General features: G+C 43.0%; 1 protein-coding gene across 1 annotated transcript in view; it reads right to left on the minus strand.

Annotated features, from left to right (window-relative positions):
- The window catches only part of LOC121854344 (roundabout homolog 2-like), a 78,667-nt gene that overhangs the window by 16,886 nt on the left and 36,545 nt on the right, over window positions 1-25,236 (minus strand). Inside the window, exons 8-13 of the mRNA XM_042348951.1 lie at window positions 19,320-19,579; window positions 19,013-19,119; window positions 15,543-15,738; window positions 14,450-14,675; window positions 13,551-13,794; window positions 12,962-13,182 (exon numbers count right to left, since the gene is read on the minus strand). Coding sequence (XP_042204885.1) covers window positions 12,962-13,182; window positions 13,551-13,794; window positions 14,450-14,675; window positions 15,543-15,738; window positions 19,013-19,119; window positions 19,320-19,579 — 1,254 coding nt within the window. The remainder of the gene's footprint in view (window positions 1-12,961; window positions 13,183-13,550; window positions 13,795-14,449; window positions 14,676-15,542; window positions 15,739-19,012; window positions 19,120-19,319; window positions 19,580-25,236) is intronic.

The raw sequence follows: 25,236 nt of genomic DNA on the forward strand, positions 1-25,236 counted from the left end.
TGGTTCAATGTTTGCGTTCGTGAAGTATGGCTGCACGTTGAATTTTCTGATAAACGCTATCTCCGAAAACAAATTTGGCGGTGCACGCAAATAATCACAAATACGCAATCCCAAATAAACTTTTGACGCACACGTGAATGAATCATCGAAAGAGCGCTATTCCCAAACACACTTTCAGGGCAGTGTTTGCGTTCGCGAGGTATGGCTGCATGTCGAATTCCCAGACAAACGCGGCTGTCAGGCGAGTGTAAACTGAGCCTCTCCAGCTTTTCATAAACTTTTCCAGAGAACTAGAGGAAACTCGATTACCATCTGTTTTGGGACTGCAAGTCTGTCTGTCCGGGGCAGGGATGGCGCCTGTCGCCTGGCATGAGTTACACGCTTCAATTTAAATTATTTGCATCTACAGACCTGGCGATCACTTGCTTCTTCTTTTGTTATTGATTTCATTACCAGTTATTATTATTAATTATTATTATTATTATTATTATCATTTCACTAAGCATCAAAAGAGAGAGCGTGAGGACCTGAGAGAGGTTAACAAGGGGGACCATGAATGTACACTGTTACAATAAACAATTGTAAAACAATACATAAAGAAGTGGGGGGGGGATGTTGGCGAGACAGAAAATGGGAGAGGAGTATAATCCGGCACTAACTATGCATAACTACTGCAATCACCACTAACTGGTGTCAGGCGTTGGCAGGGGAGGCGAACACAACAGCTTTAATTCGCAGCAAGAGATGTGTTTTTAACTCAATATGTGAATAGTGTTGTAAGTGTTGAAGGTTCGTCTTAGATTATGTCCTCTTTCCTTTTTACTTTCTATGCTCAATGTGGTAATTTTAATTCAGCCTTGTGTGTCTGACAGGACACATTTGGTCAACATTTTTATATACAATGAGTGACCTTACATAACCTCAGGTTAGGTCAATAACATGGGACCTATTAATCCACACACCACCTCCACCACAAATGAAAGAGCTTATGAAATGGGTGACATAACAATAGGTCAAAACATGAGACCTGACCTGATGTTATGTAAGGTACCCATTGTATATAAGCCTCTCTCAATCCCTGTAAATTCAGTTGCCTCTGAAGATGTCTTGAATAAAGACGAAAGCTAAGCTATCTTATCCACATTTCCACTGTGGATATATATATATATATATATATATATATATATATATATATATATATATATATATATATATATATATATATATATATATATATATATATATATATATATATATATATATAAGAATGGAGAAAACTGCAGCGGACCTATTGGCCCATACTGGGCAGTCCCTTTTACACCCAACCCCTATCGCTCTTATATCCACCCTAGTATGTTCCAATAGGCCCGCTGCAGTTTCCTCCATTCTTATGTTCTAACATCGTTGCTAGTCACTACTATCTCGCTTAATCTATTTTCTTCACTAACTCTGTATATAGTCGGTGCCTCGGGTATCATGTTTAAATTTTCGGTGGTGAAAGCTTGAAAAATATCTATTCAGATTATTGCTCATTTCTCCGTCGTTATCCGTTAGCTCGCCGGTATCTGAATGTATTGGTCCAATTTTTTCTCGTGTTTTAGTGGGATACATTTGAAAGAGTCCCTTGGGGTTTGACTTCGCCTCCCTTGCTACCTTCAGTTCATTATTCCTCTTTGTTTTTCTTATCTCGGTCTTAACCCTACTGGCCAATACTTTATAATATTCTCAGAGGTAAACTTCACCACGATTTATTCTCCTACCTATAGCCTTCCTTTGTCCAATTATATTCTTTAAATAATTATTCATCCATTTGGGGTCATTGTTGTTTGATCTGAGTTTTCTGTATGGTATGTTCTGCCTTTGTGCATTAAGTAACTCATTATTGAAATTGCTGTGGAACTCTTCAACCTCAGATCTCGTGATCAGGTAATCCTCAACCGTCATATTTTGTGAGGTTATCGTTGTTAGGTCTCTAAGTAAAGTGGGTACATTATGTGAGGTCAAGTAATTCACCCCGAAACGTGATACCCCTTCTCTCAGCTGCCTTTTCAAACTATCAAAGTTTTCCCTTCTGAAATCTGGGACTTTAATGGAATTTTCCTTGCAACTGCCATTAAATTCTAATTTGAATCTTACTTCTTTGTGATCGCTGTTAGCTAGTTCGTTCCCTACCTCGACATTACTAATGAGGTTTTCTCTGTTTGACAGAACTAAATCGAGTATATTATTACCCCGGGTGGGTTCGGTTATATGTTGACTTAGGAAACAGCCTCAACTATTTCAAGAAAATCCTGATTCTGAGTTACCCGTAAGTTCGATCCAATCTATTTGACTAAAGTTAAAATCGCCTACTATACAGACTTTGCTATGACTGGATGCCTTGCGCATTTCATCCCAAATAAGTCGCTCATTAACGCTATCAAGATTAGGAGGTCTATACTGTATATTACTCTTATGATTAATTTTTCCCTACCATCGGTTACTTCTATCCAAATTGTTTCTGACAGTACTCTCTCGACGTCAGCCTCACTTCTTACCCTCTAATCAACTTGAGTTGCCCATGCAGTAAGTCCGATAATTTTACTAAACCTTGTAATTATCAAGTGACCTCGCAAACGAGTCACTAGGTAGCACGAAGCAGCATAATTACCTCTAAGTTGATGAGTTATACATTATTCATCACAGTAAATGGTACAACACAGAATATATTAAAGATTTAGAGTTCACCCATGTTATATCTATAGAAGAAATGGCTCAAAAGGATATATAACCAAAATTGAGGAGTTTCCCGTGTTATCTATCACAGAAAATGGCACTAAACAATGTCATCAAAATTGAGCTTCGCGTGTTATCAAGGGAGTAAACGTTTTAACCAAACATTTTCCCTACTATTTCTTAGTTTTTTTTATAGTTCAGTTAATGCCTTTCGTGACCAAGATCCCGATTCACTAACACAGTAGTTATGGTGATCACAACTTTATCCACGTCTCCAGGAGATATGGAGTACGTACGAACTTGTTAATGGATATATCAAAACCTGTACTGTCCAGTACACAGGGTTCGAAACCCAGCACCCAGAGGTACGGCGAGCGCAAGTTTAGTTCAGTGATCTTACGCGAGAGAAAATGTTGGTGTACTGTATTTGTTTTGATTCTTCAATAGACCAATCATATAAACGTCACACGCAAGATATGGTGGGTCATGGTGTATAAAAAAGGCGGCTTAATTTTATCCGTTGAAGAAATTTTCGTGATAGTAACTGAGACTGTCAAAAGGAAAGGTGTAACCTAAAGAAAAATTGAATCAACTCTTACGAAACAGACGAATGTAGTCAGCTACGGGGGTCCCCAACCGCCTTGGTGTGGGAGGCAGCCAACAATTACAGCGATTCTGCTTCCTTCTGGAAAGGGATCAAGCGACTGATGGGTTTCACCTCTAACACGGTCCCTTACCTGCTCGACCAAAACAACATGAAAATATTCGAGGAGGAAAACCAAGAACAATTACATCGGCGATATTTACGGAAGATCTTTACCATTAGTGAACAGGAGAACGAGAGCTTCGACAGGGAGTTTGAGGAGGGTATTTTAGGTCAGTTGCATGACCATCCGCACCTGCTCCAGCAGCTCGCAAGGACTGACTTCACTAGACTGGTGGACGATAGCTACCTGACGGAGCGCATAGTTCCTGCAGATGTGTCAGCCGTCTTAAAAGGGTTTAAAAACAAGTCACCTGAGCAAAGCCAAATTAACAAGAAGATCCTGGCTCAACTCCCCGACAACATGATAGAGATGCTTGCTCATATTTGCAATACTTGCCTCGCCTCTGGATACTTCCCTAAGATGTTCAAAACCGCCGTTATATGCCTCATACCAAAAGCAGGGAAGCCTCCAAACAAAGTCGAAAACTTTCGACCAATATCGCTGCTAGAGGTACCTGCCAAAATCCTCGAAAAAATAGTAAACAAGCGGTTGCGGATGTATCTAGAGGACGAAGACGTGCATAATCCCCGCCAGTTTGGCTTCCGCCAGTACCGAGGCACTTCCACCGCCGTAGTCCAGGCCTACGAGCAGATCGCCATCGACATGACTGGCCGCCTGCAGTGCAACGTAGTGCTGAGGGACGTTAGCAAGGTGTTTGACAAAGTTTGGCACGCAGGGCTGCTGTATAATATGATCATAAAACTGGGGCTACCCGAAAACCTGGCGCGCCTGCTGTGCAACTTCATTACGGACCGCAGGGCCAAAATCAAGATAAAAGCATTGTGGAGAAGAATTCTCACTCTCGAGCGGCGTGCCTCAGTGCTCTATCTCTCACCAACCCTTTACACGCTCGACACGGCTGACCTGCCACCCCCAATCGTCGACAGCGAGTACGTCATGTATGCCGACGATGTAACACAGATTGACACCTGTCCACGAAGGTCCACGGCAAGGATGGCGCGACTCACTGCTCGGGTAATAGAGGATATCTCGGAATATGAAAATAAATGGAAAATAAAAACAAACAAAGCGAAATTCGAGGTCATACCCATAGCCAAATTCAAGCCGGCGCCATTGATGATCGACGACAAAGAGATTGAGTACTCTAAACAAGGCAGGTTGCTCGGCCTCATCATCTCTCGGACGGTCATCATTTCCCACGTGAAGAGAGACTAAAGAAAGCCAATGTCGCCGCCGCCAAATTAAAACGGTTTAAACTGATGCCTGGAAAGATACAAGTCCACCTGTACAAGGTGCCCGTGAGGCCTGTGTTGGAGTACCCACACGTAACTCGTCACACTCGGGGAGACCAAACGACAACAACTACAGAGCTTCCAAAACAAGTGTCTGAGGTCAGCCAGTGGCCAAGCGCTACTCTACCAGGAAACAGTGGAAACCCTCCACCTGAGAAATAAAACGGAGGCCCTCAACATCAGGTTCCATCGCCTAGGGAAGAAGGTTTGGGACAAGCTCCTGGAGGACCCTCACAGCCCAGACCACCTACGCGGGGAAAACATCAACAGAGGGCGACCCCACGCCTGGTGGGAGTCTGCCCGCACTACAACAACCCAACCCGCGACCCATCTTTCCGCCACAACGATCCACCTTAGATTGAAACTTAGATGATATAAGATCACATTTAACAAGTCACAATCTAGTGAGTCCATTACGTAATACAGTAATAATTTTTAATAAACATGTAAATGTAAAATCAAACTCGTCATTGTCAACTAAAGTAACCATTGTGCAACCTCATCCTAAATCCTAGGTTAGCTTAGTTAGCCAACAAACTCTGTAATATGTAAAGCAAAAGGTGTCGTCCCCCCTCTGTTTAACTCATTAAACTTCTTTTCCAGCCTTTCCCCCCACGACTATCTGTCGTGACTTCTATATCCTTCATGTCTGGCTGTGCCTTGAGCCCCAGCATGCCTTTCATCCTTTCCCCACCTTAACCTAAAAAAAGGGGGTCCCAACCTACCGGTCTGAGGAACGGTACAGAGCAGTAGAACATGGCCACTGGGTCTCGTAATTTTTATGACCCCCTAAAAAAAAATACATAAATAAATAAATAAATAAACAAATAAATAAAAATAAAATCCGACAGCCTATTCATAAAACCCTCGTATATCAATGTAAATATGAAGCTATAGAAATTTTTACATTTTCAACTTGTCGATCAAATTGAGAATATTTTTTTCATATATATATATATATATATATATATATATATATATATATATATATATATATATATATATATATATATATATATATATATCAGCGGCTTTACTTATTTTCTTAAATTTTATAGTTATAAAGTAATTTACCTGTTCAAATCATCACTTCCAATAAACTGTTTCTTAGTTGCTATGTATTTCTAAATCAAGTTTAGAATTCCATCTTTTTTTTTTTTTACTTTCCTCGTGTATCAACTTATCATATTTTTTAAGCTTTATTAATTTAATATATTTACATGCAATTGTGTTTCATTTCCCTTTCTTGGCTTCTGCTCCACGTGTATCTGCTTTAACTAACTTTGAATACTGTGGAGGGATGACTGGAAGGATCCCAGTCCTTGGGAGTATTGCCTGGGTAAGAGGGGGCTCGATCGTTGTGAATTACAGAGAGGTAACGAAAGCGAACGTAAAGAGCCGAAGAGGGGGGAGGGGAAGCCGAGGGGGGAGGGGAAGCCGAGGGGGGAGGGGAAGCTGGGTGGGGGGTCGACCCATTAATTTCAGGTCACGTTCTGGCATAACCTGATATCCCTATTTTGGGCAATGTCCAGACATTACCCAACACGGAAACACTTGGAAGGGGAGAGAATGGCCAGCCTCAATATCAGGGTTATATAGTAGTGGTAATGGATGCGGGTTTCATTGCGGCTCTCACCCCCTCCCTTCACTCCCTCAGCCTCTTACTCCTTTAATCAAACCCCCCATAATCCGGAAGAAGCAGCCGTCAACCTCCAACACGCTCTTCATAAATCTCATTACTTCGTACCCACATTTCTGGACACTGCGAAACTGGTGACGATTCTGATTTTGTTGTTTCTCTCTCTCTCTCTCTTTGTCGATCAAGAGCACAAGGGAAGAAGGAGAGAGAGAGAGAGAGAGGGTGAGACGAAGGTGGGGAGTGAAGGGAGGAGAGGAAAAGGAAGGCGGAGAAGGGGGGGAGGGAGTCTCTTTTAATGGGAGGGAAGGGAGGGTAGAAAGGAGTGGGATATTTTCTTGGGCGGGGCAGAGAAAGGATGTTTTCACCTGAGAACCACAAAGGAACTCTTAAAATTCTACCATACCCACGCAGGAGGTGACGAAGAAGTGGATAAAGGAGGGGGAGTAAAAAGATGAAAAACATAAGAGAGAGAGAGAGAGAGAGAGAGAGAGCGCCTGTCTAGTCCTCCACTGACATGCAACTGAACCTTTCCACAGACCATAGATGTACTCCACTACCATCACTCCACTCTCAAAAGATCAGTATCAAAATCGCAATAGCTGGCAGGACTTGTTTCACCAGGCAGTGTTAGTATCTTAAATTCAAAATAGAAAAACTGTAACCAATGTGTGGTGGTCTATGGCATGAAATCTTCTCGTATATCTGTGACCAGCGGTGTGTCGCAAGGCAGAGTGCTTGGAACGTTATTGTTAGTCAGTGCGCAAATGACAGGCCAGATTTTTTTCATTCGCCTAACAAAATATTTGCTGAAGACAAAGTTATTTAGAGAAACCTGTACTTATATAATCAAATTGACTGTGAAGGTCTATAGAATTATTTCAATTAGCTTTAAGCACGACCACAAGAATGGATGCTAACATTTAACGTTGGGGCATTCAAAGTGATGTATCTTGGCCAAATAACTGTTATAAGTCTTAATATATTGGAAATATTACCAAAATTATAAGAAGATATGAGACAGATCTGGATGTTTACGATGATAGATTATGCAATGACATTCTCAGATCACTGTGAGAAAAGTGAACCTTGGTAATAACCTCGCTAAGCTGGATTAATATGAAGATCTTATGAGGTGTGGCTACCGGACTGCAGTAACGTAATTCTATTTAGTATCCGAGACGTACCAAAGACCGCCATAGGATTGTAAGAATCAGAAGGAAGGCACACAATGGTGCCAGCAATATAACCATCATCTTCCAAGAAAGACTAAAACGTTTACAGCTACCAGGTTTATATTACAGTAGAGTAAAAGAGACCACAATGAATGTAAATAAACATTAAAGTGAGTACTATACAGTCAAAAGTACGTATCTGGAAATAGCTGACCGTGCCCCCACTAGAGGTCACAGGTCAGCTGAGGAAGTCACAAACCCTCAACACTCCCGGAACTAACTTCTCTGGCGTGAGAATTGTCAACTAATGGAATAATCTACCGGTAAAAGTTGTGACAGTACCAAGTGGGAACTCTTGAAGTCCAGACTGGACTAACACTGACGTATACTCAGTTACATACAAGAGGCCTTGCAGACACCCTGTACCTGCCAACAGTGCGCAATAGGCAAGTGACCGACCGCAGGACTGGCAAGTAAACTGACGAATGACAAAGAGAATAAATAAAAAAATAAGTTATCACTAGCTGGCCGGATCTGTTTCATCCGCCACAGAACACCGCATCTTCACACTGGCTGGCCGGACTTGTCTCGGCCGGATATCACATAAATCCTAATCCAATCACCACAAGAAGGGGTTCCAAAAATGAAGCTCCATCAAATCTGCATAAAACAGAGCAGGACCAGAGCTATAAACCCTCCTGTCACCATATTGATCCCCGGGCACACACTACTGTCACACACACACACACACACACACACACACACCAGGGTGTTACTTGGCACTCTATCCTTGTGATCACAGCCCTTTATCCTTAGCACACTATCTTCCTGTCTCCAGACACCAGAAAAACACGTGGCATCCCATCCTTGCATTCACACATCTTCCTGTTCTCAGATCCATCGGAGACGCACCAATCATCCTCCCTTCCTCACAAATCATAGTGGCACTTGGTACTCTATCCTTGTCACGATAGATCCCCCGATCCAGGCACTTGGCACTCTGTTCTTCTGTCTCCAGATTCCCCGACGCTTCATAATCACAACAATGGCATTTGGCACTGTCTCCACTTATCCTTACATCATCCTATTTACATGTACTGGCACTTGGCACTTTGTCCTGCCATTACATCATCCCCCCCCCCTCAGGTCCCTGGGTCCCCTTTCCCACCACTCACCAGAATGGCACTTGGCCCTCTCCCACCAGGATGGCACTTGGTCCTCTCCCACCAGGATGGCACTTGGCCCTCTCCCACCAGGATGGCACTTGGTCCTCTCCCACCAGGATGGCACTTGGCCCTCTCCCACCAGGATGGCACTTGGCCCTCTCCCACCAGGATGGCACTTGGTCCTCTCCCACCAGGATGGCACTTGGCCCTCTCCCACCAGGATGGCACTTGGCCCTCTCCCACCAGGATGGCACTTGGCCCTCTCCCACCAGGATGGCACTTGGTCCTCTCCCACCAGATGGCACTTGGCCCTCTCCCACCAGGATGGCACTTGGCCCTCTCCCACCAGGATGGCACTTGGTCCTCTCAACACCTATTTCTAGATCAGAGTGGCACTATGTCTGCCCGCAAAGTCCAATTTCTGGTCCTTAATAAAATAATGGAATGTTTGGCCTCGTATAAACGGTAATGTCATTCACTCATTTTGGGAACTCATTTAGCGGGAACATAAACCTGTATATTTAATATTTCGCTGAAACTGTTTTAATAAAGATTATTCGCCATAAGAATGTATTATGCGCTCGTTCTAATTTTCATCTCAATTATTTCTCTCACACACAAAAAAAATCTATATTGTCGAACTTAGGCGGGTGAGAGCGATATTCTCTGTTCCTTGTAGGGATTTTCTCCTACGTGTGTTTCGTCTCGTTATTGTAGTAGATAAATAAAGCAGATTCCTTTATTATCCTCCTGTTTATAATTCACACGTGTTTGTCTGTCTGGCAGTCGTAGGTTGAAAGTTTCACAACATAAATCCCTCAAGAGAGTCAAGTTAATTGGTTCGTCATCATGATTGTAATAACAATTCTTAAAGCCCGAAAAAAAAACATTACCACACTAAATACTAAAACCGGAAAACAACATTACCTTAAACAATATTTTCGGGGTTTAGGTCATTCCTTCCTCCCTTCATCACTAAAAACTCGTAAATTTTCTCTCCTTCTATACAATCGTTCCCCTTCTTCAAACCAAATGTCTCCCATCGCCAACCCAATCACCCCCCGCCCCCCACTGCACACAATCACTCTCTTCTCCAACGTAATCTCCCTCTTCCTTTTTCCATATCCATATCCTCACTCTCTTAAACTAGTCCCCCTCCTTCCTCGCCAAATCTTCCCCTCATCCAATCACCCCCCCTCCTCCACCCTGCCTAATCTCGCTCTTCACCCAATCACTCCACTCCTCCACTCAGCCTAATTTCCTCCTTCATCCAATCACCCCACTCCTCCACCCTACCTAATCTCCCCTTCACCCAATCACCCCACTCCTCCACCCTGCTTAATCTCGCCCTTCACCCAATCACCCCACTCCTCCACTCTGCCTAATTTCCTCCTTCATCCAGTCACCCCACTCCTCCACCCTACCTAATCTCCCCTTCACCCAATCACCCCACTCCTCCATCCTGCCTAATCTCCCCCGTCCTTCCCCACCCAAATTCCAACCACCCCCCCCTTTTATGTGTAGCTCAAACGACGTCGTCAAAGGCAACACGGAGAGGGAGGAATTGGGAAGTTCTTGAGCCAGGCCATAAAGTGTATTCCGAATTGCAGATCAGCCAGAGGTGGTGGTGGTGGTGGCGCTGTTGTTGCTGCCTTTAGTTATGCCGCATCTACGTGTTCACCTAACTGAACTGAACGTCTACTGAGCACCTCCTTTAGTGCTCAGAAGACTTCGTTTACTTCTACGTGAAGGTCTTACTGACTGAATGAACAGATTTGGGAAGTTACTGCGTGATGGTACTGCTGTCTCCCCCCCCAACCCCTCTCCCTGGCATTCAAGTAATTGAATTTCGCTGACTGAACGCTTAGAAGGTGTTCAGTGGTGTTCTTGTCGTACACGAACACTTGACAGAGTTCAGCAATAACTCTTTCAGTAATCGGAGCATATATTGCTGACCGTTGTAACTTCAGAAGTTTTACTAACGTGAACAACTCGAATGTTACATGAACCTCGAACCTTCACGAACTCCTTGAACTTCTTGAACAACTATGGTGTTCAATATAACAGGTTACTCTTTGATGAACACCCAACGACCTACAGTAAATCTCTCGAATAGAAGCACTTTACGCGGTACAAGTGGGTCTGGGGGACGCTGTCATAAGTCTGTGCTCACGACAGCACTGAGAGACAATGACGTGCAGGTGGGAAAATGCCGAGAATATGAAGACGGGCAGTTGACAAGGAAGGAATGGCTCAAGTGAATGACAGGCATGAAGTGAGTGACAGATTGAGGTGAGTGACGAGTGAAGATCGAGTCTCATTTGAGTGACTGGTGAAAGAGTGACGGGCCTCAGGTGAGTGACGGTACTGTAGGTGAGTCGCCTGGCTGCTGGCTGGCCCGGAGGGGACAACACCCATTACACAGAGTAATCTGGGTAAGTTCCGCGCGTGTGTGTGTGTGTGCGTGTGTGTGTGTGTGTGTGTGTGTGTGTGTTCCGCTGATGGGAGCTTATATAAGTTCTCAAAATAATTGTAATCTTTTTCAAAATCCACAAAAAAAATTTTGTTCGACATGCAAATGTATTTCTAATAGTTCCAGAACCAAAGAATCAAAAGTCTCATTCTGTTCACAGCCAACACAGGGGCAGACAGCTATATACTGGAGAGTGAAGGCAGCGGGAGTGCGAGGCTGTCATCCAGGTTATAAACATCTCTGGTGAGTCGACTGAGCAACTTGCAGGAACGAACACCCCAGTTTTTCTCGACTCTACTTTTCCTGGGAGGGGCGTCTGAGTTGGAGACGGGAGTAGTGGATGCCTGTAGCTCCTGTCATTTATGTAAAAAATAAAATACAACTAAAAGATTGTTTCAAGGAGCGGCCAGCCAATATCCACACACGTCAGGAGATATACTGTACAGTACAGTATGCACTGCTGAAAACAAGTGCCTGTGAAGAAGTGGCTTTGGTGGCCAAGTTACCAAATATATATATATATATATATATATATATATATATATATATATATATATAACACTTAATAGCATCGATAACCGTTCGATTAAACCAAGACTTAAGGTTAACCTAGGCTAAGTTTAATTCATTTATAGTTAACATTATGACAAAAAATGCACAGTGCTATTAATTCCTTATCATTAACTATTTTTACATTGAAAGCGACGAGTTACAGGCCGCGTATTGCCAATAAAGACCCTCACCTAAAACACTTTACGAGTCACGCCACAGTGTCAGGTACTTGGACAAGTTGTCAAATATCACAGACAAGTTGAGACACCAAACTAAGTTCGACAATAAAAGAGCAAAATGAGAATTACGTGAGACAAACAGTATCAGAGATCAAGTCAAACCCCAAAGCCCTCTATCACTTCCCCAAATCAAAGTTCAAGACACTTGTTGGTGTATCAAGACCCGAGACTTTAAGAAGACAATTATGAGAAATAAGACCAAGACAAAGCGGAGACAAAGACACTCAAACCAATTACCTTCTCAGTGTTTACAAAAGAGGATGAAAATAACTAGTTTTGTAAGCAACATTCAGTATTTTAGCATTAAGCTGTATGAGGAATGTGTGAATGTGTGAAAACCACTTTATCCAAGCTCAAACTTAATAAATTCGTAGTCCTAATGATGTGCGTCCCAGAGTGTTAGGAGTTGTGCAATGAATCCTGGGAACCCTTCAGTATCTTGTTCAATGGGATTATGGAGGAAGGAAAGATTCTTAAGGACTGTAAACTGGCATATGTGAGTCCTGTATTCAAAAAGGGCGATTGTCACAGCATGGGTAATTACAGTTCCATCATAGATGAATCTGCTATCATTTACAAAATGCTCGAGAGAATCATACATGACACTTTTATAGATCATTACACAGTGGAATGATCCTGTTAGAAGAAAACCAGCATGGATGTATGTCTGGTTGGTCTTGCTGGACAAAGATGCTGAGATGTTATGGTCACGGTCTTCACCTTGACCGTGGGGGTAAAATAGCCAATATATCTTACACACATAGTAAAATACAAATTATAGTACTCTATGTAGAGAACTAGACCAACACTGGCAACATGTTCAGATGTTGCTAAAGATTTTGGTTGTACGACCAACTCAGTTCACGTGGGTCAAGAAACAATTCGTTTCTTACTATAATAATGCTAAGGAATCCCTCCATCTCTATCAGCAGACTTACTTTTAGCTGCTGATATGATTACGGTTGTATAAGGTACAGGTACTCACCTCCCATGGCTCGCTTCTCGTTCCTCTTGCGGCGGTAACAGACGACGGCGACAAATACCGAGAGAGCCACAAAGCCGGCAGCGCCCACCGCCCCGATGAACCAAGTCTCCCTCAACACAGCCATCAGTGGGGAGGGTACTCGGCGGGCCTCATCAGACCCCACATTGGCCAGGGGGTCCTGTAGCCAGGTGTGGCCACCACTAGTGGGGCCCTGGCCAGCCCTGGCAGAGGAGATTAAAACACTGGTCAGAGGGAAAATATAATAATGATGAGGATGATAAAGAGAACACACTCAGGAGGGGAGTGAAACCCTGAATGTAGGTGTTGGTGTACAAGATCAAAATACGCGCTCTGCAGTTCCATGCTACCTCAATGTCATTAATCTCAGTAATGGATTCTAAGTTTACAGAGGATGATAATGGTACACCTGATACTCTATCATCAAGGAAAGTGACTCCTTTAGGGTAATACACACCTGCCAACACTAGCAATTTACCCATGTAGAATCAAGAGGAAAATACAACTGAAAATGAAATAGGAATTATATCGATGCATAAGTTGATGGCTCTGAGCCCTATACGAGACTCACTTGGTGTGGGCGGCGACAGTGGCAGTGAAGTGAAGGCCGAACGTAAGATTATGAAGGGTGAGGCTGTGCAGGGCGCCGTCCACGGTGAGGTTAGAGTGAGGTTGTGTCTTGTTGATGAAAAGCCACACGGAGTAGCGGGTGATGAGGCCGTTGGTGTGGGCACGGGAGGGTGGCCGCCATGACAGCACCACGCTCGTCCTGTTCAACACCAAGCTCTCAACTCCTGATGGGGGCGCCGACGGCACTGTGGACGCAGCATAAAATCAGATCATCTGCCAAGGTGGAATTTAATCTACGGCGAAATACCTGGCAAAAATCGGGGCTTTCCAGATGTATGGGACTTAGGTTGAGTAGATGTTAGGTATAATGAAAATTCTACATACTACAGATCAATGCACCACCTTTAGAACCATGCCATTACAATCTGGATAACATTATTCAGTATCCATAGTCTATGATGTAGTCTGTCATCGTGATGTTTCTGAGACAAGTTTTTAAATCTGAGTCTATCACAGAACACACAGGGGCCAGACACACACTAGAGCTTTGACCTATCTGAAAATGGTGTCAGTGTGTCTATCGTGTGTACCTCTAGTCACTCTAGTGTGTCTGACCGTGTGTACCTCTAGTGTGTCTGTTCGTGTGTACCTCTAGTGTCTGTTCGTGTGTACCTCTGGTGTGTCTGACCGTGTGTAACTCTAGTGTGTCTGACCGTGTGTACCTCTAGTGTGTGTGACCGTGTGTACCTTTAGTGCGTCTCTTCGTGTGTACCTCTAGTGCGTCTCTTCGTGTGTAGTGTCATATTCCAGTTCACATTATCGTAAAGAGAAATGTTACAGCTGAGTACCCAACACGAAGGCCCATTGTAAGACCACTTATAATGTCTCTCTCTCCCTCACCATCTTCCTTAGTCCTGGCGATCCGGGAGTTGGAGGGGTGTCCGTGGATGTTCCTGTAGTAGGGGACGACGAAGAACTCATACTCAGTGTACTTGTCCAGGTCCGTCAGGGTGTAGGCATCTGGCCCCGACCTCACTATGGTCTCCATCCGGAATTGATGCGTACCCGAGTCCAGGTCACGATACCGGATGTAAAAACCGTCCATGTAATTTGCGAAGTCCTGGACCTGCAGATTGGCGATTGGTGAGTATAATGATTGGTGTTGGGTGAGTATAATGAATCGTGATTGGTGAGTATAATGGTTGGCGATTGATGAGTATAATGGTTGGTGTTGGGTGAGTATAATGATTGGTGTTGGGTGAGTATGATTGGTGAGTATAATTAATCGTGATTGGTGAGTATAATGGTTGGCGATTGATGAGTATAATGGTTGGCGATTGATGAGTATAATGGTTGGCGATTGATGAGTATAATGGTGTGTTGGGTGAGTATAATGATTGGTGTTGGCCCTGTTGGGTGAGTATAATGATTGGCGTTGAGTGAGTTTGATTGGTGTTGGGTGAGTATAATGATTGGTGTTGGGTGAGTATAATGATTGGTGTTGGGTGAGTATAATGATTGGTGTTTGGTGAGTACAATGATTGGTGTTTGGTGAGTATAATGGTTGTTGTTTGGAGAGTATAATGTTTGATGAGTATAATTGGTGTTTGGCGAGTATAATGATTGGTGTTTGGTGAGTATAACGATTGGTGTTTGGTGAGTATAATGGTTGGTGTTTAGTGAGTATAATGATGGGTGTTTGGTGAGTATAATGATTGGCGTTTGATGTTGGTGAGTAGAATCTTATATAAAATGAATAGTATTTGTTTCACAGTAAGAGTAAGCACAGGGTGTCTTAATACACTGAGCAGAATGTCTTCAACAGTTAGTAGAATGAGTAAACAAAATCATGGAGAAATTTTTCCTTCCAATTTATAAATAGATATTATAGATAGATAGATTTGCAGATTGATCGATAAACAAGTAGATAGACAGATATAGAATCAGACTGACAAATAAAGACAGCTATACAAACCGCCTCAGAGTAATGTACCTTCCACGTTAGCCTGATGGCCGTGGAGGAGACAGGTGTGGGCGGGAGGAGTGTGACGTGTGGGTGGGCGAGCACCTCCCGGGCCTGTGGGTCATCGTCGACATTGGAGGTGCCGCTCTCTCCTACCCGTCGGCCGCCCGTCACCAGCGGCCCTGACACGGGTGAGGCTGCAGATACCCCGTGCATGTTCATGGCTCTGTGTGATGGTAAGTTATGCGTATTAGCTCTTAATGGTGCTAGAAAAAACCCATTTGTTGTTACTGGGCGTTACTCTTTTTCCGGTTACTGGGTGTTGCTATAGTTTATTTCCAGTTATTAGACGTTATATTACCTTATTTAAGGTTTCTAAGACACACGATCCAAAACTCACTTCCGGTATCTCAATAGAAGTAGAAACCCCCAATTCTGGGTTTTGAATATATATATATATATATATATATATATATATATATATATATATATATATATATATATATATATATATATATATATATATATATATATATATATATATATATATATATAATTACATCCGATTAATAAAGACAATTAATACAACACACTTCCGGTTCATGACTAAAAAATGAAGCCGCACAATTTGTTTGATCAGGGATGGCAAAATTTTTTTAAAAAAATTTGATTTTGTTTGTGTTTTTTGGTGTTAATGCTATTATGTTAGTTTTAACGAATTTTAAGTATCTGTAGGCCTTTATATAACTTTTTAATATGCTATTAATTGTAAACATTACATTCAAGATGATTTGGTAATCATTTATACTCTTTTCCATCTCAAAAAATCACCGTGTAAAGGCCAAATTTGAAAAACACAGGTTTGATCACTCACTCAGACTCATCCTACGTTTTTAAAGGCAAAAACTACGTTTAAGTTCATCTTAATGCATGGAAAAACTAATCTACTTTTACAGCTGAAAGTTTTAAAGATTCCATTTAATTACAGTTGGAGAGAGAGAGAGAGAGAGAGATTTGGGCAGTGGCAACTTGGCTCCCCTAGACCCGTATTTTACGAGATCTTAACACATTAGAATCAGAGGCTCAGCGCCCAACAGGCGGTGCCCACCATTTCTCTGTGGATGTCGGACACACGAGAATAACCCGTTATAGTACCTCCTTCTTTCCTCACACAGCCAAACTGTGGAATGCTCTTCCTTCTTCTGAGTTTCCATACTCTTACAATCTGTCTCACTTTAAAAGGCTGGTTTTCCGGCATCTTCGTGGTGTAGATTAATACAGTATAACTTTTTTTTCTATATTTTCAATTTCTTTCCGGTCTTTTTTTTTCGCCCCCCAGGCTCCGTTATGGGTCGTTTGACCTGTGCCCGGGTGGGCTAATTCCCGTAAAAAAAACAAAATAAAAACAACAACAACAGATGCAGTCACCAGTTATACTGAACTGTGGCAACTTGGCTCCCTTATAATCAGCCCTATAAGAAAGCTTATAATCACCACTTTCACCAGTGTATAATAGTTCACATCCATGTCTATATTAAACAACCACGGGGACATTCCGCATCCGTAACACATTTATTTCGAATGTTTCGCATTCTTTCCCGTTTACTCTTACTGTTGCCCTGCTGTTCTCAGAGAATGTTTTCACTACATTTAATAGCCTTCCTCCCTATCATACGCCTTTTCCAAATCTATAAATCCTCAAAACCATCTGTAAGTAATAAAAACCAGCAAAAAAACTATTAAAACCAAGAGAAAAAGGCATCGTTAAAAAAATATGTCTTGTTTGGTTTAAACCATTTGACCGGCCAACCCTCATTTTGATACATTTACGTCGATTGAGACTCTATACTGTAAACCTGAGAGCACTCTTACTCATTTGTTATCAATCGTATGTAAATTAACCCTTATTAGTTATACTGTACGTGTTAAGTGTCTATACAAAGGCGGTGGGAGTTAACATGTAAGGTAACAATACAGCCTATAGTATGGAGCCCTGAGGTGTGCACAGTAAACTAACACACGGATGGTGGATGATGTTAACAAGCCAGTCAAAACGAATGTAGGAAAACAAGGCACAAACCTAACCTAACCTAACCTAACTTAACTTCATTTAGATTATTTAAAAGGTCTTTCTATATCCTACTGTATGAAAATTTTTCCTGAACCAAAATTGTGACTTTTTTCTTCATGGACACCGACACATCGTGGGTAGGAGGGAAGGTGACAGACAATGTATATAATTCTTTAACAATTAACAACACTCATAAAAACAAAACAATACAACAAATTGTTAATACTAGTAGCGACTCAAAAAAAAAATCCTGTTTACTTACTTTTTAAAAACTCAATGCACAGTGTATCAGTATTTACTTTAGATTTATTTATATATATATTTTTTCCTAATATTTACACCTTTCCCATCCACTGAATAAATCATTATCAATTTTAATCGAGCTGGGAGGCCCTGGCGTAATTGGTTCAACGAGAATGTACGAGAAAAAATAAATAAATTGTATGTTACGTCAAAATTCAGTAATGGTTAAAAATACGTTCAGTCCATAAACACAAGTGAGAGGAAACTGTACTGACTGAGATGTGTTATATATAGATGAAGGGATTACCAGATGGGAGTTATAGGGGAAGAAGTAGGGAGGGTGGGGTGACACGGTAAGAAGATGGAGGGAGGTGGGAGGAAGGGAAGAGGAAGGAAGGAGGAGGAGGTGGGAGGAAAGAGAGGAAGGTGGGGGGAGATGGGAGGGAGGAATAGGAGAAATAAGGGAGAGGGGGGGAGGAAGAGGAGAGAGAGAGAGAGGGGGGGGGGTAAAGGGAGGTGGTGAGGAAAGAGGAAGATGAGGAGAGAGAGAGGGAGGAAGGGAGGGAGGGAGAGGGAGGTTCGTTGGATGGCACCAATGAATGGAACAGAGAATGAAATGGGTCGTGGTCAAAAGGGATTGATCTGATTGGCCAATACAGGACCTGGATTGGACAAACAGAAGGTATGATCACGTTAGTAGAAAAAAAAGGAGAGAAAGTAAGGGGTAGGTCTAAAAGAGGAAGATACGGTACTGCTGACATAACTTGCTGACATGAGAGACACAGGTAGTGTGGTACCGTGAAAGACTGTGGTCGCCAACCCTCAGACATAAGGCTGACATCTTGACTGACTGATTATAATAACTGTGAAATTATTAAAGGAATAAACTACATCAACAAACTGACAACAACAATAACAAGAGAAACAATACTGGAACAAAAACTAAAACAAAATGTTACTCAATGACACTGATGTTGACATATGACCCCGGACATCATAATCACCCTCATCAAAGTGACACATGAGTGACTATATATCAACTCATATGACAGCGAGAGTACCATATGACACCTACATATGTCAGGGACCGATAAATGACCAGGCAGAGCTGGAGGGAAGTACCTGGCTATACACCCGTGAAAGACCAGGTGGGTTGCGGAGGACCTGGTGAGACGTGAGGACCTACCTGACGATGGCCCGGTACTGGGTGTACGGTTTGAGGCCGGTGACGGTGTAGGACTCGGCGGGGATGTGCTCCTCTAGCGGCTGCCATGACCCCGGGCCACTCCACATCTACCGGGGCGACGTTAATTAATACATGGGTGACTCCCCTCCTGTTGTTTTACTCTACATGTCAAGTATCGAATATTCCATAATTATCATCAAACCGAGAGCAACTTACAGTAGGAACCATGTATCTTTTATTCGCTGACTTCAGCTATTGTTACAGCAGAATTCATCTAACAAATACAGTGCAGTGCACCAGTACCCACCTCCAGGATATAGGAGGTGATGGCAGAGGCGCCCTCGTGATCAGGGGGACCCCAGGCCAGGGTGAGGGTAGTGGCGTTGCGTGCACGAAGGGCTGGTGGTTTGGGCGACCCCGGAAGGTCTCTAGGGTCGGGGGCAGGCGTAGTGCGGGCGGCGGCTGGACTGTTCGGAGGTACCACCTTCAGGTAGCTGGTGACGGTGGTGGTGCCCGCATCTGACGTGCCCGAGCACTTGTACTCCCCTGCGTCCTCTTCCCTCACAGCTGTGGAAAGAAACTTGGTTAGTCAGGTGTGAGAGAGAGAGAGAGAGAGAGAGAGAGAGAGAGAGAGAGAGAGAGAGTAGGAACTTGTTATCACACACAAACACACACATGCATCATACGGGGACGTACCACATCAATCACACTCGGTCATGAAGCCCGAGGATTGTCAAGCTCCACGATACACCATCAATCCCGAGTGTTTGACTACTGTGGGTGATTTATCCAGTGTTCTGACGTACGAGCTTCACCTCCTCGCTGGTGTTTACGTCTGGTTATGGGTAATGAGAAGCAGTGCATACCTACTTACAGCTGATCATCGCCTGTGTACGTGCTTCCTCCAGAACACGATGTTGTAGATGATTGATAAAAAATGACGACAAATAACAGCGTGTTTACGAAACCAAAATTTCAATTACAGGAGAACGTCGCATATTTCTCTCGGGGTTAACTTGCTTTTGAGTTTGTGTTCACTGAATCGATGAATGTATATATTTTATAATGTGATTACAGAGAACACGCCTGTACTTTGCCGGCCTAATTTAGTTAAAAAATTTGTTCTTGTAAGACTGGGGACTAAAAATTACATAGAACACTGCATTCCTGGACGACCACGACCTCTGGTCATGTCTTATTAACCCCCACGACCCCTCTCATACACATAATGAACCTGACGGGTTATTTCATACTAAAATAACTCAACTCATGCAGAAGCTACACACTTCATTGTCGCACCATTCTAACACATTCATCTAATGCACTTAAATGGCATGCACTTAACTTTGTCACTATTCTAACAAGCTTTCCTGATGAACTTATGAGGCAGCCATACACTGATCCCTCAATCCGCGCGCGCGCACACACACACACGCGCACGCACACACACACACACACACACGCACGCACACGCACACGCACGCACACGCACACACACACACACACTCGCCTCACGCTGGAATGAACTGCACATCTTAACACAAATTCTTTCTCTCAAACACACAAACATCACACTGCTATAACACATTCATTTCTACTCACCAAACTCACAGTTTTGCATACTTACTGCTACACAGTAACCTCCGACTGGAGGTAAATCTCTCACCCAACATACTTCTTTCTCACACTGTTCCAATACACTTCCTGCTACATGATACCCTCACACTTCCACACACTAACTTAACACCAATTAAAATATCTCCCCTCAACACACATTTCTCTCACTCACACTAACTCGCACCACTAATACACACTAGACCTCTATACACTAACATCACACTCATACACAATAATCTCACATTTCTACAAACTTATCTCACACTAGTTATAAAAATGTCTATTAACACACTTCTCTTCTCTCACACTAAGTCCCTCAGCATGACAGAGCACCTAGCCGGACCCCACACGGTATTACAGGTAAGAATTACATAATAATGAGTAGGTAGTAGCTTTATACACGCGCCGAGCCAACTCCATGTACGTTTTAGCTCTCGTGTACGTAGATTAACTCCTGTGTAAGTGTACTAAACCTCGTGTACGTAGATTAGCTCCCGTGTACGTATTAGTAACTACCCCCGTACACGTACACATTAACCCTATGCACGTATACCAAACCGACTTGTACGTATATTAGCCCCGTGTACGTGTTATCCCGTGTACATAAATTACCCCATGTAGGAATACTAACCCCATAAATGTACTATTTCAGCCTCCTTGTGCATGTATCTACAACCGTGTACCGGCCCCGTGTACGTATTGTAACTCCCTCCCATGTAAGTATACAAGGCACAATCTGGAGTGAGCAATATTATACAGTATACTATTGACACGATTCTGGTGCTAGTCTCTCTCTCGTATATAATGTCTCTCAAACACACATATTCTTCTCCATCATCATCACACACACACACACACACACACACACACACACACACACACACACACACACACACACACACACACACACACACACACACACACACACACACACACCTCCCTCTAGTTCAAACCACACAACTGCCGAGGGAGTGTGACAGGAGTCTTGAGAACCAGATGATACCCTTAATGGCGTTATAATTGCGCAGCCGATATCCTTAATGGTGCCATGATGGTGATTTATATCCTTAATGGTTCCATATTGGAGTTGGATATATCTTTAAAGGTGCTGGATATTCTTAATGGTGTCATAATGGTGACAGATATCCTTAATGGTGCCATAATGGTGCAATAGATATCCTTACTTTCGCCATAATGGTGCGACAGATACCCTTAGTAACGCCAAAGAAGGAGGCGGGAGTTTACAGGTAATCTTAATAGCGCCATAATACCGTAGGAGATAAGGTTAATGGTGCCATAATGGTGATGGGTATATCCTTAATGGTGCCATAATAGTGAGGCGGATAATGTTAATGGTATTATAATGGCGCTGCAGGAGTCTGGGATTCTGCTCCATCATGACTCCCAGACAGTCACGTCCCCAGGGCCTGACAGTACCCAATTTGTCCTCCTGAGAAGGTGAGGCTGGAGGAGTGACGAGTCTGGGGGAAGGAAGGAAGGAAGGAAGGAAGGAATGTGGTGGGGGGAGAGAAATGGAAGTAGAGTGAGAAGGAGAGAAGAGGAAAAAAGGAAGGTGTTGGTGAGGGAGGGAAGGAGGGAAAGAGATGAAGGTTGTAAGAGAGTGAGGGAGAGAGGGAAAGAGTGTGGTGGTGAAGAAGGAAATGAGGCGAGAGAAGGTGAGAAAGGAGGGAAAGAAGGAGGTGGTGAGGAACAGAAAGGTAAAGAGGAGTTGATGGAGAAAGGGAAGAAGGGTGATGGTGAGGAAAAACGGGAGGGAGAGAAAAAGAGACATGAAGAAGAGGGAAGGAGGTAGAAGGGGAGAGAAAGAGGGAAGGGCGGAGGTGGTGTGGTGGTGAGGGATGGAGGTGGAGTGAGAAGGAGAGAGGGAGGAATGGAAATATGGCGATGAGAGAGAGAGAGAGAGAGAGAGAGAGAGAGAGAGAGAGAGAGAGAGAGAGGCTTCAGTCACATCACCACCATCTGCCTGTCCGTCTGTCCGTTGATTATTGGACTTGCGACACCATTAGTCATCAGAGGAGACCCCACACTGTTCCCCCCACTTCATCCTTCACCCATCAATATTTCAAACGGGAGAACTCGATAAGGTCACCTTCACTATTTAATATCAAATCAAACTTTCCAACTGTAGTCACCCCCCGCAAAAAAAAAAAAAAAAAAAAAAAAATACCCACCTCGATACCAATGACTTTCTTCACGTTGAGATTTGTAAGTGAATACATTATAAACTTCCCTTTCCAACCGTGAACATGGCTAGGCTAGGCTAGGTTAGGTTAGGTTAGGTTAGGTCAAGTTAAATTAGGTTGGCTTAGATTCAAAGTAGATGCAGGGAAGATATAGGTTAGGTTAAGTTAAGTTTAGCTAAGTTAGGTTAGGTCGGATGCAGCAGGGTAGTCCTTCCTCTGCCTGCTGGTGGTGATCAGTCATTTTCCTTCCCTAGATAACACCCTGAAGAGATGATAGTCAGAGGCAAGCAAGGAGGAAGAGGAGGAGGAACGGTGATGGATGAGAATGGAATAAGAGAAGGAGATTGAAAAAAGAAGAAAACATGGTGAAAGGGAGAAGGAGCAGTGGACGCGATAATGAAAGACATGAAGAAGAAGAATGAGGAGGGAAAATCATGGGGAAGACCGACGAGGATTTTGTGAAGGATGAGGAAGGACAGTGGAAGAAAGAAGGGGAGAGGGAAATGACGAAAAAAAAAGAGAGAGAGAGAGAGAGAGAGAGAGAGAGAGAGAGAGAGAGAGAGAGAGAGAGAGAGAGAGAGAGAGAATTATTCTGAAAGATAGAAACACAACAATGCAAGAGAGGAGAGGAAGGAGAGGAAGAAAAAGGAGAGAGGGGTCGAAAGAGGAGACAGAGAGGAGAAGTCGAAGAAGGAGAGAGAGGAGAGGGAGGAGGATAAGGAGAAGGGCAAGGAAAGGGTCCAAATAGGTACAAACAAGTCCGTAAAAAATATTTACATATTGTATAAAAATACAATTCCAAGAGGCAGGTTAATTAGGTTACGGACTAGGCGTTACACCTAGAGGACTGGGGCGGTGCTACACTACCTTCCATTAAGTGTTCGATAACCTGCTTGCAAAACAAAGGTCACCCGCTGCTGTTCCTCCTGACGCTGCATACCCAGACATTTATTATTTTAATTTTCGCTGCTGTTATGCTGTTTTCTTTGTTGCTGTTTGATGACACACCCCCATAAAGCGTGAAAATAATACAACCCCATTTATAGACACCCATTACGTATCCCCAGTATATATTCCCTCTTGTATCCCCATTAAATAACCCATTACGGAACCCCCATGACACAACCCATTATAATATCGATACTACACAACCCGTGGGTGGCACAAGCCGGCACTGAACTCGACCGCCTTCACTTCCTCATCTGTAAAGTTAAATACCCATTGAGAGCCAATATTCAACCCATTAATATGTCCGCTTCCAGATTACAGTGACATCCGGGACACACACACACCCACCCACACACACATACCAGCCAATTTACATGGAAATTACACACCTATTATGACCTCGTACACACCTGCTGGGGGTCATTAATTAGTTCGCACCTGGACAATACCCATTAAATATTAATCTTAGTAATCTCAGGAGACCCAGGTAGACATATGACTAATTATGTGTGTATTTGTGTTTTACGGTCAATATATGCGTGTTTGTTTATTTGCGTGTCTCTATCTTTCTATGTATCAGTCCGTAGGTATATTTGCGTGCATGTTCTGTCATCCCTATATTCCAATCTCTCCGTCTATCTTTACCTGTCTGTTTTTCTGTCTGTATACCAGACCACCCACTATTCTCTTCCTCTTTCACCACCGTCTGACACACTCAACTCAAGTGGAGGCGCTGCTCACTTCCACCACCGTCCCCACACACCACACCAACCCCCCCATCAATAATCTCACTATACTTGGTTTACGTCCTGTCAAAATCCTCGCTACATCAAAATCAAATGTTCAAAATCTGTACGACGCTTCAAAATAAACAATCTTACACACACACACACTAATGCATTTTGTAGGTAGTAGGCAGCTACCAAACAGGGAGGTACTACCGCCTGGGAAGACATTGGAAGCATTATGTATTGTCTAATGGTAGATCCTGCTGCCATATGGCATCACGAAAAGTGTGACCAAGTCCCAGGTTGCTGATCTGACTTTCTGCCTCATTTACACACAATTGCAGGGTCTCAATTGTTTCTCTTACCATTGACAACACAACATACACATATTGTTTTTCACTCTTGATCTTTTTATTTTATTTTTGTATTTCTTTATGGTTCTTAATAATAATAATAATAATAATAATAATAATAATAATAATAATAATAATAATAATAATAATAATAATAATAATAATAATCATTATTATTATTATTACATTTTCGCCTCCCAGGCCCCGATGGGTACATATTCCATAGCCCGTGAATACCCGATAGTGTGCGACAGAGAATTGACTGACCTGCCAAGTGACTAGGCTTGTATACTGACCTGTAGCGAAGAGAATAATTACAAATCAACATTTCAAAGGTGTGTGGTCCCTTGGGTGTGTCGTGTGAGAACCTTTTT

The sequence above is a fragment of the Homarus americanus genome, unplaced genomic scaffold (genome assembly GCF_018991925.1).
Source record: "Homarus americanus isolate GMGI-L3 unplaced genomic scaffold, GMGI_Hamer_2.0 scaffold54443, whole genome shotgun sequence".
Taxonomy (NCBI): Eukaryota; Metazoa; Arthropoda; class Malacostraca; order Decapoda; family Nephropidae; genus Homarus; species Homarus americanus.